The sequence below is a fragment of the Aplidium turbinatum genome, chromosome 15 (assembly GCF_918807975.1).
Source record: "Aplidium turbinatum chromosome 15, kaAplTurb1.1, whole genome shotgun sequence".
Classification (NCBI taxonomy): domain Eukaryota; kingdom Metazoa; phylum Chordata; class Ascidiacea; order Aplousobranchia; family Polyclinidae; genus Aplidium; species Aplidium turbinatum.
In genome coordinates, this window is record NC_137486.1 from 11,965,828 (window position 1) to 11,979,575 (window position 13,748).

General features: G+C 38.6%; 1 protein-coding gene across 3 annotated transcripts in view; it reads left to right on the forward strand.

Annotated features, from left to right (window-relative positions):
• LOC145784158 (uncharacterized) overlaps nt 1-13,748 on the forward strand; it is a 36,162-nt gene that overhangs the window by 8,286 nt on the left and 14,128 nt on the right. For all 3 annotated transcript variants that reach the window (XR_014290987.1, XM_082595922.1, XM_082595923.1), the window contains exons 6-7: nt 13,268-13,391; nt 13,464-13,591. Coding sequence is in view for 2 of the 3 variants with exons in the window: in XM_082595922.1 (XP_082452048.1) it covers nt 13,268-13,391; nt 13,464-13,591 (252 nt within the window). In the remaining variant the exon portion in view is untranslated. The remainder of the gene's footprint in view (nt 1-13,267; nt 13,392-13,463; nt 13,592-13,748) is intronic.

Genomic DNA, 13,748 nt, shown 5'->3' on the forward strand with positions numbered 1-13,748 from the left:
AACATGTACCAAATACGACAAATTAGACAGCCAAACCCTACGCGGGGGACTTAAGTTAGGCAGAACCCTACACTCTGATGGTTTAACTTTAACTGTTCTGTGTCTTTCACGCATACGTTCCAGAATGTTGCTGTCACTGATTCGCAGGAGCATGTCATAGCTGCCCAATTTGCTGCAAAAGTAGCCGCGGTGGCAACACAAAGCCCGACCCGACCTGTTGCTCAGCAAAACGTATGTTGTAACACTTTTTTTGCATTCATCATCATCAACCAAGCTTGATTATACAGGCCATGAATTAATCCTCACGTCGAGGGTGTGGCTTGTCTGTCTGTCGAGAACAAAGTCTTCCCCTCCACACCTCGCGAATTATTGGGTTCGAAGAGTTCATGTTCAGGGCTACAAGGTCACGTTTTACAAGTTCTTCCCAAGAAAGTTTTGGTCTACCTTCTCATGCGATGTTGACACATCTGACCTGTGAGATCCAGCTTCAGCTGCGCTCAACGTGACCGAGCCATCTCAGTCTGCCTAATTGGAGGACTTCACTGATGTCTTTTATTTTGAGCTTTATAGAAGAGTCTCAAACTGGATGTTGTCTTCAGGCTTGACTAGGCATGTCCATCTTACCATCGCTCTGCCATTACGTTGTAGGCGCTTGATGGTGCTTGCTAAAGTAGCCCACGTTTCAGAGCCATAGAGCATGACACTCCTCACACAACTGGTGTAAACTTGACCTCTGGTGCAGCAGAAAGTTGCTTGCTTGTGAAGATAGGGAGGAGTTCCCTAAACTTTTTCCAGGCTGACTTGCACCGCGTTATAGCCGCATGCTCAGTTTGCTCACACCCCCCTACACTTGCATTGTATGTTACAAATAACAAGTGCTTGTGAAAATACGAAAGAAAGCTTTCATGAATTTGTTTATTTATAAACTTAGCCTCCGCAATTAGGGAACGATTAGTGTAAAGTTCCGTGATGTTTATAGAACAACTTTTGAAATTTCTTGTCAGAATATGCGAGCAAAAGTAACGACTTTCTATATCAAACTAGTTCTTTTAATCAACTGTACAGTTTGAACGACAAAGTTGCAGAGGAACAGACAGCAGATCACATCCTCTACCACTGCCCGACGTTTACTTATCCAAAGGCAGTTGCCCTGTCAACGCTAGAGGACTCTACAATCAAGTGGCTGCTCGAAGAATGCCCGGACATTTGACCCCAATGAAATGTAGTCCAAAAAACAACCTCATACGAAAGAAGAAGACAAAGTTACTAAAACTTTGTATTGGTGGTAAATTAAACAAATCACAACACAAGTTTTTCTGCGTCAAAACGTCGCAGACATCAAACTACCTCACTGCTAGATAGTTGTTTATTGGCTGCTGCGAAAAAGATGTACAATAAATCAAAACACAATGTACAGTAAGACTGTTGAAAAAATTACAATCAGAAGAGAAAATAAAATAATGATAGCATCACAGCAGCGGGAGTCTGCAAAGTGACCATTCAAGGTCTTCAAGTCAAGCAGCCACCCCTTAACTCATCAATGATAATTGTAATTAGCTAATTGAGACAAAGAAATAATAATAAATAAATAACAGTGAAGCTGTCCAAGATGATAAATTAAATAAAAAATTCAGTTAGGCCAACGTAGCCTATGTTACAATTGCAAGTCTGATTAGTAATTTAACATAATGCCTAATATGTGTCAATAATTTTTTTTTGTACGTTCTTTTAAAAGTTGTGAAGGAGGATTTGCGAGTTTCAACTGGTATATTATTCCAAATTTTTGCGCCAGAGTATTTTATAGAGTGTTATAGTTTAGTGGTTGTGTATCGATAATAATAGTAATCTAAGTTGTTCGAGTTTCGAGTAGCGGTAGTAAAGTTGTAAATTTCGTTGCATTTTTTAAAATAGTTTTGAAAAGTGCCGGGTAATGAATTAAAACTAAACTGGTACATAAATTTAGCAATTTCAAATTTGTACAGATCCTTTAACTTTAGGATATTGAGTTGTTTATAAGAGGGTGTGACATGGTCAGCCCATTTCCCTTTCGCAACAGCATTGACTGCCTTATTTTGCAAAACACCAAGCTTTCCAATATGCGTTTTATATGACGACCCCAAATTGTCAGTCCATATATTAGGTAAGAAAGCACGAGAGAATAGTACAGCTGAAGCATAGCTTTGGTTGATAAACAATGTTTCAATTTAAAGAGTATGCCAACAGATTTGGAGAGTTTTGAAGATAGAGCATCAATATAAGGGAGAAAAGAGAGATTCCTGTCAATGAAGATACCAAGGTATTTAGCAGTGTCAACGTTTTTCAATTGGGTATTGCCGTAAAATACTTCAACATTAGTTGATGTTTGGTTGGTCTTGGGTGCAATTATTAAAAAGTTAGACTTAGAAGCATTTATCGTGAGTAACTTGGCAGTGATCCAACGTTTGATTCCTTTCAGTTCAAGATTAATTAAACTTTGAAGACTTAATAAATTATCGGCTTTCATAACAGACAAGCGTCATCAGCAAATAATCTAGGAACACAAGAAACACAGTAAGATATATCATTTATGTATAGTAAAAAGAGAAGTGGTCCGAATGTGGACCCTTAAGGGACATCAAATTTTATTTCTTTTAATGTAGAATTTTCTTGTCCTATAGACACAAATTGTTTACGGTTTTTCAAGTAGGAAGTAAGTAAGACATTGGCAACTCCTCAAATGCCATAATGATCGAGTTTATGCAAGACTTTTTCATGAGCAACTGTGTCAAAGGCTTTTTAAGATCTATTAAAACAAGTCTAGTCAATTTATTGTTTTGCATTTGTTCATATTAGGAGGTAATAATGTCTAGAGCAGCATGACTCGTTGAATGGTTGGCACGAAAGCTATATTGAGTAGGCGTTAAAATTGAATGCTTGTTTATAAACAATGTCAATCGTTTAAACATTAACTTTTCTAGAATCTTTGAAAAGCATGAGAGTAGAAAAATTGGTCTATAATTATTTGTTTCGAGTTTGCTTCCAGATTTATAAATTGGAATGACTTTAGCAATTTTGAGAACATCTGGAAATATGCCATTCGAAAATGCCTGGTCGAAAAGGATGGATAGAGGCAAGGCTATGATACTCGAAGAGATTCGAAGGAAGTAAGGCGAGATACCATCACTCCCTGTTGATTTATTTAATTTTAGATGGTGTATTTCTTCTATTATTTCGTACACTTCTGGTGGTTTAAGGAAAATAGAAGAGGAAATAAGATTGCTTAAAAAGTCTTGTTCTGTTATAATAACCAGACATTTCACTATCATAAGTTTTAATTAACTTAAAAGTAGTACATCTAAATACAGAACATAAATACATACGTAAACAGAAAAGAACATCATTACGCTGTAGTAGGGTGGTCCTTATTTGTCAACTTTTGAATTTTTAAGCGGGCGCCCTCTCAAGCTGTTCCAATTTGGTTAAAATGGAAAATCTCAAATAAAAGTTAAAAAATCATCGACGTCTAAGGTGTGCTCATTAGGGTGGGCCAAAAAAAAACGACTTTGGAATTTCATTCCAATAAATTGGAAAAAGTTGCCATTTTCTATATGATTAGCGATGGTAAAAACATTTTTTTGATTAAAAAATATTTAAGGGTCCCGCAAACGCCCTAAAGTGCGCCAGTTTTGTCAAATTTCGCAAAAAAACGACATAAAACGCCAATAAGACCTTCTAAATTACCACCAATCTTCCTCATATTTGATACGCGTATGAAGCAACTGGATGCCCAGCATATTAAAAACAATTGATGAACATGTGGAAAAGATGTTTGAATATTGAAAGTTTCAACCACATGGTGGCACTGTAGTTTTATATTTACTTTAGTAACTGGCGACACACTGAAGCTAGCGACACATTCAAGGTATCAATGGAAAGATAATTAACAGGGCTAAGCGATCATGTACTAAACTTGGCCAAACTAATATTTGATGACGTCACTATTACGTCATACTATTTAAAATTGCCTTTCTGCAATTAATCAAATAAAATGTATTCAAAAAAACTATGGCTAATTGACGAATCACCTTTGCTAAATCTCAACGCTGGTGTCCATAGACTTGGATTTATTGGAAAGTACCCTCCATGTGGGAAAGAAGTCTTGCTTCAGTTCCATGGTTATCACACAATTAAGCAAGAAGAATCTAAAGGAATTTCCCCGAAACGAGAAGCAATAATTCTAGTTGTCGAAGATATTAAACAATGGTGGAAGAAAACAGGAATCGGTCTTAAAACGACAGATGCCGCAACTTACATGGTCAAGAAGTTGACAGACCGGTATGAAAATTTGAAAAAATGCAAGCACAGAGAAGGAAAAGAAAGAGAAACAGAAAGAAATTTTTTGATGATCTGCAAGATAGGCTATGGGTTGTTAAGAAAAACGTAGAAGACGATTTGAGAACGTCTACCAACCCTAAGAAAATGGAGGACTGGAATTATTTTGAAGCAATCCAGGGTAAAAATCGAAAAGCCACTTTGGGTTGTTTAGATATTCAAGAGCAAATAAAAAGGAAAAGAAAGAAAACGAGACAAGATCAAGGTATAAAATGTAAACTTAAAGATGCTTTAGATACACCACTTCCGCAAGATTTGTTGCAATCCAGTACTTCTTCAGAAGAAAGTGGAGAAGATCTGGATCACACCTATTTGGGGGATTTGTCGGCAAAAACAAGCAAGACAACGGAAACCAAGAAAAAGCAAGTTCTTACACCCCAAGTTTGCAGCCTGGCAGCCAAATATTCTTTGTCGAACAGGCAAGTGTTTGAAATGGTAGGTGCCGCGACGGCAGAAAATAGTCTTAATAACAAAATTCTCTCTGTAAATACTGTACGCCGAAAGCGGATGAAATTTTCTACTGAAGCAGAAAGAAATCTCTTAGCTAATGAACTTGCTGCAGCTACTGATTTTTTCACACTTTACTGGGTCGGGAAAATATTCAAAGCTCTCACTCACTGTGCTGACAAGGAGGAGCGAGTGGCCGTGCTACCAACCACTTCTGAGGGAGACGAGATATTACTCGGAATAATAGCCTACCTGTGAAAAATGGATCTGCAGCTGAAGAGCACTCCAAAACTCTTAATCTGCTAATAGAAAAGGGCATAGAACTAAACGTAATAATCGTATGCGTATTTGACACTACCGCAGTTAATACTGGTGTAACATTTGGCATTGTGAAACGCTTGGAAACTTCCTTATCCCATGCACTGTTGGAATTAACCTGCCGGCATCATGTTTACGAATTGCTTTGTGGTGCAGCAAGTGAATCCGTCCTCGGAAAATTGTCTACAACTGGAGATAAGAAGACCACAGCACCTTATGAACCACTCTTTAAGAAGCTGTGTTCTGCTTGGAATGATATTAATGCAGATATACAAAATCTCGAACTCTTGGATAAGAAGAAACTTTCACGCACTTTATTCCGCCACATTGAAGAAGCTATACAATTTTTGAAAAATTGGTTGGAAAATGACACAGTGTTAAGGCATGATTATTTAGAAATGGCCCAACTTTGCTGCGTGTATCTTGGTGGTATTCTTCCACGAAAATATATGCCATTTAAGCTGCGGGCACCGTCTGCCTACCATCATGCAAGATGGATGTCTAAAGTTCTCTACGTTATGAAGTTAACAATGCTTAAGCCATATTTTGCCCATGACATAGACTCCGGAATTTGACAACATTCTACAGCGTTTACTATGCCAAAGCGTGGCTAACATGCATGTTTGCTTCCAAAGCTCCCTCAAATGACTTGGCTTTCATCAAAGCACTAGAGGAAATCTGCAGTGCTAAAGGAATATTGCTCTATGAGTTTTTAAAGATTGTCCAACCTGCTCTAGATAAGATTCAAGATCACACTTGGTACTTGAGTGAACGGCTGGTAGGTCTTGCTCTTTTCGATACATCAGTGGATAATTCAACCAAAGAAGCAATGCGCTCAGCTTTCTTGAAATACAAAGGAAAACCTCTTCAAAAAAGTCAGGAAATGCCACAATGCTCTTCATTCTCCAATAAGCAATTGAAAGATTTTGTTGGGGCCGACACATATAGACTTTTTGATCTTCTACATTTCCTTGAAGAGTTGTTAAAACTGTCAGCGTTTAAATGGCCTGAATTACCAGACTATCAATATACCGTAGCCTATCTGTTGTCAAGAATCTGTCAGTGGTAAATGATTGTGCCGAAAGAGCACTTGGCATGGCAACATCTCTTCATGGTCCTACAAAGCCAAAAAATGAAAAGCAGCTACAAGCAACATATAAAGTGATTGATGCAGTTAGTAAATTCCAACGATCTGCAGCTACTGCATCTGAACGAGTAACCAAAAGAACTTTGGCTGATTTCTTGACTTATAGTGTAGTGCATTAGTATCAATTACTGTCTGTATAAGTGTATAATTACACACCACGTACTTCCGGTTACCTGCATCCAAAAGAAAATGTTACTTTAAACTGGGAAGAAAATATCACTAATTAAAAGTTGTACTTTAAGAATTCGATATACTGTAAAAGGCAAATGAATCGTTCATATGAACTCAATTTCCAAAATATTACGTCATAATGACGTCACCAAACATTATCATGACCAAGTTCAATACACAATCGCTTAGCCGTGCTAATTACCTTTCCATTGATACCTTGTATGTGTCGGTGGCTTCAGTGTGTCATCAGTTATTAAAGAAAATATAAAATTATAGCGCCACCATGTGGTTAATTTTTTCAAAACTTTAAACATGAATATCTCACTAAGTATTTGAGCCATGTTAATCAATTTTTTTTTACATGTTGTGTATCAAGTTGCTCCATATATATGTCAAGTATAAGAACGATTGGCGATAATTTAGATGGTATAATTAAAGTTTTAATTCGTTTTTTTGCAAAATTTAACAAAATTGAGGCACTTTGGGGCGTTTGCGGGACCCTAAAAACTTTTTTATTCAGAACAATTTTTTTGCCATCGTTAACCATATAGAAAATGGCAACTTTTACCAATTTATTGAAGCGATTGAAAGATAAATTTGAAAAACGCCCAATTTTGGCCCACCCTAGTGCTCATAGAGCTTAAACTTTCTACGCATAAGTCGGTAATAGTATTGAGGCATGGGTGCACATGTGTTACTGCACTTTCATTCTACTGAGGGCTCGCATATATCGTTTTGGTATAGCCAGCAATCAATTATTGTGAGGTGGGGTTGTGCTTTTTCTGACTCATTTACTGTATCTAACGAAGTGAGACAAGGAGGTGTACTCAGTCCATACCTCTTCACTGTGTATATGGATGAACTGAGCAGTATTCTAAACAAATTCGAAATAGGTTGCTATGTTGGCAGTTCATGTCTCAATCATTTAATGTTTGCTGATGACCTGTGCTGCTTTGCACCTAGTTTGAATGGGTTGCAAACATTGGTTAATGAGTGTTATTCATATGCAGGTTCAAATGATATTTTATTTAATTCTGATAAAACTGTTGGCATGATGTTTGATACTACTTACCTAAAGCTAAACCTGCAGCCCAAAGTCAAATTGGGAACCTCTTACATCAAATTTGTTGACACTGTCAAGTATCTAGGCATTGTTATAAACAAGTTTTTGTCTGATGACGATGGCATTAAGCGCCAAGTTAGAGCTTTATACTGTACAGCGAACATGCTACGTTCACGCTTTTCTAACTGCTCTTCCGCTGTAATGAATGTACTATTTCGCACGTATTGTTTACCTATGTACTCCAGTCAACTGTGGGCCAGATACTTATCCTCAAGTATGAATAAATTGCGTGTGGCTTACAATAATGCATTTCGAACATTGCATAAATTACCGAGGCGTGTTAGCTTTAGTAGTATTCAGACGTACCATCATATTCCTACGTTTCATGCCCTATTCCGAAATCGTATATTTAATTTTGTCAACCGCTGTCAGGTCTCATCTAACAAGTGGTTAGTTGCAGTTTTTACCTCAGAGTGTTATGCTTCTTCTGACTATGCGTCTCACTATAACGCGACTATGTACGCATAAGTTTTGCTTAATGTAACCTTGTGTGTTTTGTGACTTGTGTTGTGTTTATGAATATGGGCCTGTCTCTTTAGTGCCTGATGCAAATAAATAATAATAAAATAATAATATCAAATGAGAAGTTAATAACGATAGTTATTATAGGGGGATCCTTATTTCAAATCTTTCAAATTATAAAAAATTTTGGCATTTCTTTTCCACGCCGTGATCACGAGATAGACACGCCGAACACACGTGCAGCCAACACACCTGGCAGGAGAGGGTATATGGCAGGATTGGACAAGAAGCTGAAGAAAAGAGAGAATGAAAAGGCAACAAGAGTGAAACAAATGAAGAAACGGAAAATTGCTAGTGACGAAGCCAGGAAGGAACTGTTTGATAAAGTTGTTCTATAGAGCAACTCTTCTTCAAGTGAAGAGGATTCACAAGGAGACGAAGATTTCATACGACCTTCATCATCTGACTTCAGACCTTCACCTCTTCAAAAAACGCGGCAGAAAGAAAATTTTTAAACCAGATGTCCTTGCTTCTCTTGACAGAGGTAGGATCAGCGATAGGCATGCAGTTCACACTGTAGCATCTGTGCTATCTGCAACAGGTTTGAATCTTTCAGAATTTGCTATTAACCGCTCTTCTCTTCGATGATATTGCAGAAAGTATTGTGAAGATAGGTCAAGGGACCTGAAAGCAGCGTTTCAGAGTTATGGAAAACCACTAACGATTCACTGGGATGGAAAGCTGATGCTTGATTTGACAGAAGATGAGAAAGTTGATAGACTGCCCATTATAGTTTCTTCTGATGGCGGTGATCAGCTTCTAGCAGTACCTAAACTTCCATTTGGAATAGGACAGGCCATATGTGATGCCATAATCCAGACTGTTGATGAGTGGAATATCAGGGAAGACATTAAGGCCTTCAGGTTTGACACCACAGCAGCCAACACTGGGCGACTTAATGGAGCTTGTGCACTTCTTGAAGCAAAGCTTGAACATTATGCTCTGTATCTGGCATACCGCCCTCATATTCATGAGATTATACTTGAGGAGGTGTTTTCGTCTTGCTTTGGCCCTTCATCTGCCTCAGAAATACAGCTATTCAACAGGTTTAAGCAGTTCTGGCCTAAGGTTAAGCATCATGACTACACTCCTGGAATTCGGGATGAAGTTGTACTGACTGAATTGGATACTGAAACTCAGCAGAGGGTGCTGTCCTATGCCAAGGAGCAGCTAGACAGCAAACATCCCAGAGATGATTACAGAGAACTTCTCGAAATCACGATTATCTTCTTAGGGGGATTTCCACCTGAAGGGATAAGATTCATGAAGCCTGGAGCCTTGCACCGAGCAAGATTTATGTCTCGTCTCATTTACACCATGAAGATATTCATCTTCCGAAACAGTGGATTTTGCCTGACTAAGCGTGAGCTAAAGGGTCTCAAAGACCTATGTATCTTTGCAGTGAAGTTCTATATTAAAAGCTGGTTATCTTCTCCTCTTGGAATTTCAGCTCCAAAGAATAACCTCCAACTAGCTAAAGAATTGTTGGCATCTTGTGACCAAGTATCACTCGCTGCCGTAAAGAAACTGAAACGACATTTTTGGTACCTGTCTGAAGAAACTATTGGATTTTCATTCTTTGATGCCTCCATTTCCTTAGAAGACAAGAGAAAGATGGTTCAGGCATTGGTTGAACAAGGAGCAGAACATCCAGCCAAGCAAGTCAGTTTGTCAGACCAAGACATACGAACGAAGGAGATCCCTGACTTCGTCACAAAAAACAAGAAGAATTTCTTTGAGACTTTGAGTATTTCAACTTCATTTCTAGAAGAAGATCCTAATTTATGGTCCAGTTTGCCAGCATTCATTGAGGCCCAGAAAACTGTTGGAACACTTCGTGTTACGAACGACACAGCAGAGAGAGGTGTAGCCCTCATTCAGGAACATAATGGGTTGCGGACAAAATCGGAGGAACAAACACAATTTATCCTCCAAGTAGTGGCTGAGCACCGAAAGAAACTGCCCCACATCACTAAAGCTGCTCTTGTTGAGAATCAGAAAGACAGATTATTGTAGAAGAGTAAAGAGACATTCGTCATGTTGTTTTTTTGTAGAACATTTGATAACCGCTAACATTTTGTGTTATCATATTAATTGGATTCAGCCACGTGAAATTTCGTTTGCGTTGAGCATACCTTAATTTTCGTTTAGAATATAAAATATTTTACATTAAGTGTTTTTTCATCAAGTGGAATCAATGTAAGGGGTGCCCAATGCCCATACAATTTCCTCCAACTTAAATTTTTGACTACATATAAGGACCACCCTACTCTGTAGGTTACTCAACATAAGGACCTAACACCAGCTAACAAACTCAAGACTGCAACAAGTTGAAAACATAAAACGCCGCGTGTACCAACAAAGAAAGAATGCCTGCGTCCGAAACAAATCAATCATGACGTCACACACACGAATCAGAAGAATGCAATTTCATTACAATCTCCTCCACCAAAATAGTGAGAATATTAATAACGAATACATAGCAAATATAATAACACGGTAGTTTAAAGAGAACACAATTAGTAAGACAGCCTATCGGGAGGTTTACGTTCTCTTGATGATCGCCAACCAACTTCAGTTTGTGCTTTCACAACCTTTTTGGGCGAGTTGTCAACATCGGCGAGTGGTAAATCGGTAGGCCTGTTATCTGCTGGGCTAACTTCCATGCTATCAGGTTCAAGTACGCCCTCTTGTAACTGAAGTGAAGACGGACGTCCTGTGGGGGCAAGATCTCTGGCAGATACAGTGGCTTCATGACCATTTTCGAAACGTACACGAGCATAATTCGTATTACTTCCGAGAATTTCGGCACTGTCAACAAGAGGTTCATATTTACTGTTACGCACATGCCGTCTAACATACACAGGACCATCTTCCAGCCAAGTCGGGACAGAAGTGCCAAACGATTATCGTCGTGAATACTTAAACAAGCGATCGTGAGGGGTTTCGTTTGTGGCTTTATTAAGCAATGATCGGATCAAATGCAAAGCCTTGGGTAACACAGCTTCCCAATGGGCAGTGCGCAAATTTTTCGATCTTAAACACAGTTTTATGGCAGTCCACACAATACCATTGTAACGTTCACATTGAGCGTTGCCTTGGGGGTTATACACAGAAGTGAAACTAGTCGCAACAGACAAATTTCTCAAGTACTCCTTCAACCTCTTAGAAAATTTAAACGCTTTGTCATTGTCAGAATGTATATTGCTAGGCGTACCGTACACTGAAAACAAATTGTGCAAACATGAAATCACAGTATCGCCAGTGGTATCAGCACAAGGAAATACAAACGAGAAGCGAGAATACTCATCCACAATAGTAAGAAAATACCGATTTTTAGAAACTGATGGTATTGGGCCTTTAAAATCTATGTTCAGTCTCTCAAACGGTTGGGTAGACTTTATTAAAGTAGCATTAGGCGGCTTATAAAATCGTGGCTTTACTTCACAGCATACTTCACAATTAGCAGTCAAACGTCGAACGTCTTCTGCTGAATACGCTAAATTTTTCATACGAATAAAATGAAACATTCTTGTCACACCTGGGTGGCATAATTTGTCGTGAATTTCATACAGTGTAGTGTCTGCTGTGCTGGCACAATATGCTCTTGAAATGGCATCTGGTGCTACATTCAAAGTCCCAGGCCTATATGTAATGTCGTAAGAAAATTGTGAAAGTTCAACTCTCCATCGGAGAATTTTGTCGTTTTTAATTTTGCCATGATTTTTGTTGTCAAACATAAAATTTACCGAATTTCGATCGGTGACGAGGCTAAAACGGCGGCCGTGGAGGAAATGTGGCCATTTTCTAACAGCTTCCACTATTGCTGTAGCCTCTTTCTCAACACTTGCAAGATGCTTCTCATTGCGATTCAAAGTGCGAGAGAAAAATGCAACCGGTTTACCGTTTTGTTGAAGTATTGCTGACAGTGCTACGTCCGACGCATCGGTTTCAACACAAAAAGGCAAATTTTCATCAATAGCTTGCAACGTCGCGTCCGCCAACACTTGTTTTAAGTTTTTAAACGCGTTTTCAGCATCTTGAGTCAATGGAAATGATGCTGTTTCCGTTAGAGGCTTTATTTTGTCCGAATACTTCGGTATCCAACGTGCATAGTACGCAAATAACCCGACAATTCGGCGTAGAGACTTTGCACTCTGGGGCACAGGCATTTGAAGGAGGGGCCTTACTCTTTCTGGCTCTGGGATTATAGTTCCATTTTGAACTCTATACCCTAGAAGATCAATCGTTTCACATGAGTACTTGCATTTCTTTTCATTAAAAGTAAGGTTGCAGTCTTTAGCAACATCCAGGAAATGACGCAGATATTCATCGTGCTCCTGTTTTGTTTTGCCACACACTGTTACATGATTGTCTAAGTAAGCAAAAGTACTTTTCCAAGAATGTCGATCAATAATGTCATCTATAATTCTTTAAAACCATGGAACCGCGTTAGTAAAGCCGAATGGAATGACATTATGCTCGTACAGTTCACCATTTGCTTCAAAAGCAGTGTACAAGCGATCAGCTTTGGGAATTTCAATTTGATGATAAGCACTTTTGAGATCGAGTGTGCTGAAGAACGTGTATTGCGCAATTTTATTTACTTGATCTTGCATATTGGGTAATGGGTAAGCGTCTGAATCAGTAAATTTGTTAATTGTGCGGCTATAATCCACACACATTCTTTTCCGGTGAATTCCTTCATTTTCCCCCGGCACAACAAGAACTTGGGCTCTCCGTGGGGAAGTAATTGGACGAATTATTCTATTAGCTAGTTGTGTTCGAACGGCATTCCCAATAAACTTTTCATTGGTAATTGATTGTTTTCTTGATTTTGTAGCAATAGGTTTGCAATCTGCAGTCAAATGTTCAAAAAGTTGTGGCTTGAGAGGTGTCTTAATTTTTCCTAGAGCGCCAAGCTGAAGTAATGGTTCCTTTCCACCAAAATCAATTTTTACTGACTCATGTTGTTTTAAGAAGGCTTGGCCCAAAATTACGTCAGTCCGTAAGTGTTTCAAAATCACCAGATTGACATCAACATATTTGCGTAGCCCGATCAGCACATCAGATCATGTTTATGCATAAAACCACTGTACGTCTTTTGTTAATTATGCAGTCTTTCGAATCTAAATAGTGTGAAATTTTCTATTATATGCTCCTAACAGGATACACCCTCAAGTGAAGTCACCTCTGATCAACCCAGTGAAGGAGGTGGCGCATCAAGAACTGATGAATCAAAGGAGCTTGCAATAGAAAAACAAGAATCATTGAGAGAAAATTTTCAAGAAGGTGTAGTCATAGAAGCTATGTTTTAAAATTTCTGTTCTTGTTTCTGTTCACAACTAAGTGTAAAAATTTTAGAAATGGATGCAGCGAATCATGAGAAGAAAATCTATGATCGTGCTTTCCTCATGCAATTTCGTTTCGACGATAGTTCACTCGAAAAGCCGCTGGGCCTCCCTACCATTGAAGACATTATCATGGATGTGGTATGTCACACTGCTATTGCTCCACCTACTATAAAAATCGATAGACGACCAATTTTAACGCTCTCTCATCCAACCCATGTCATTTACAATGGCTTTGGTTAATAACTCTGGGACTCGGCACTTAGTGCAAATTTTGTTGCAGGCAAAGAATTTTCTA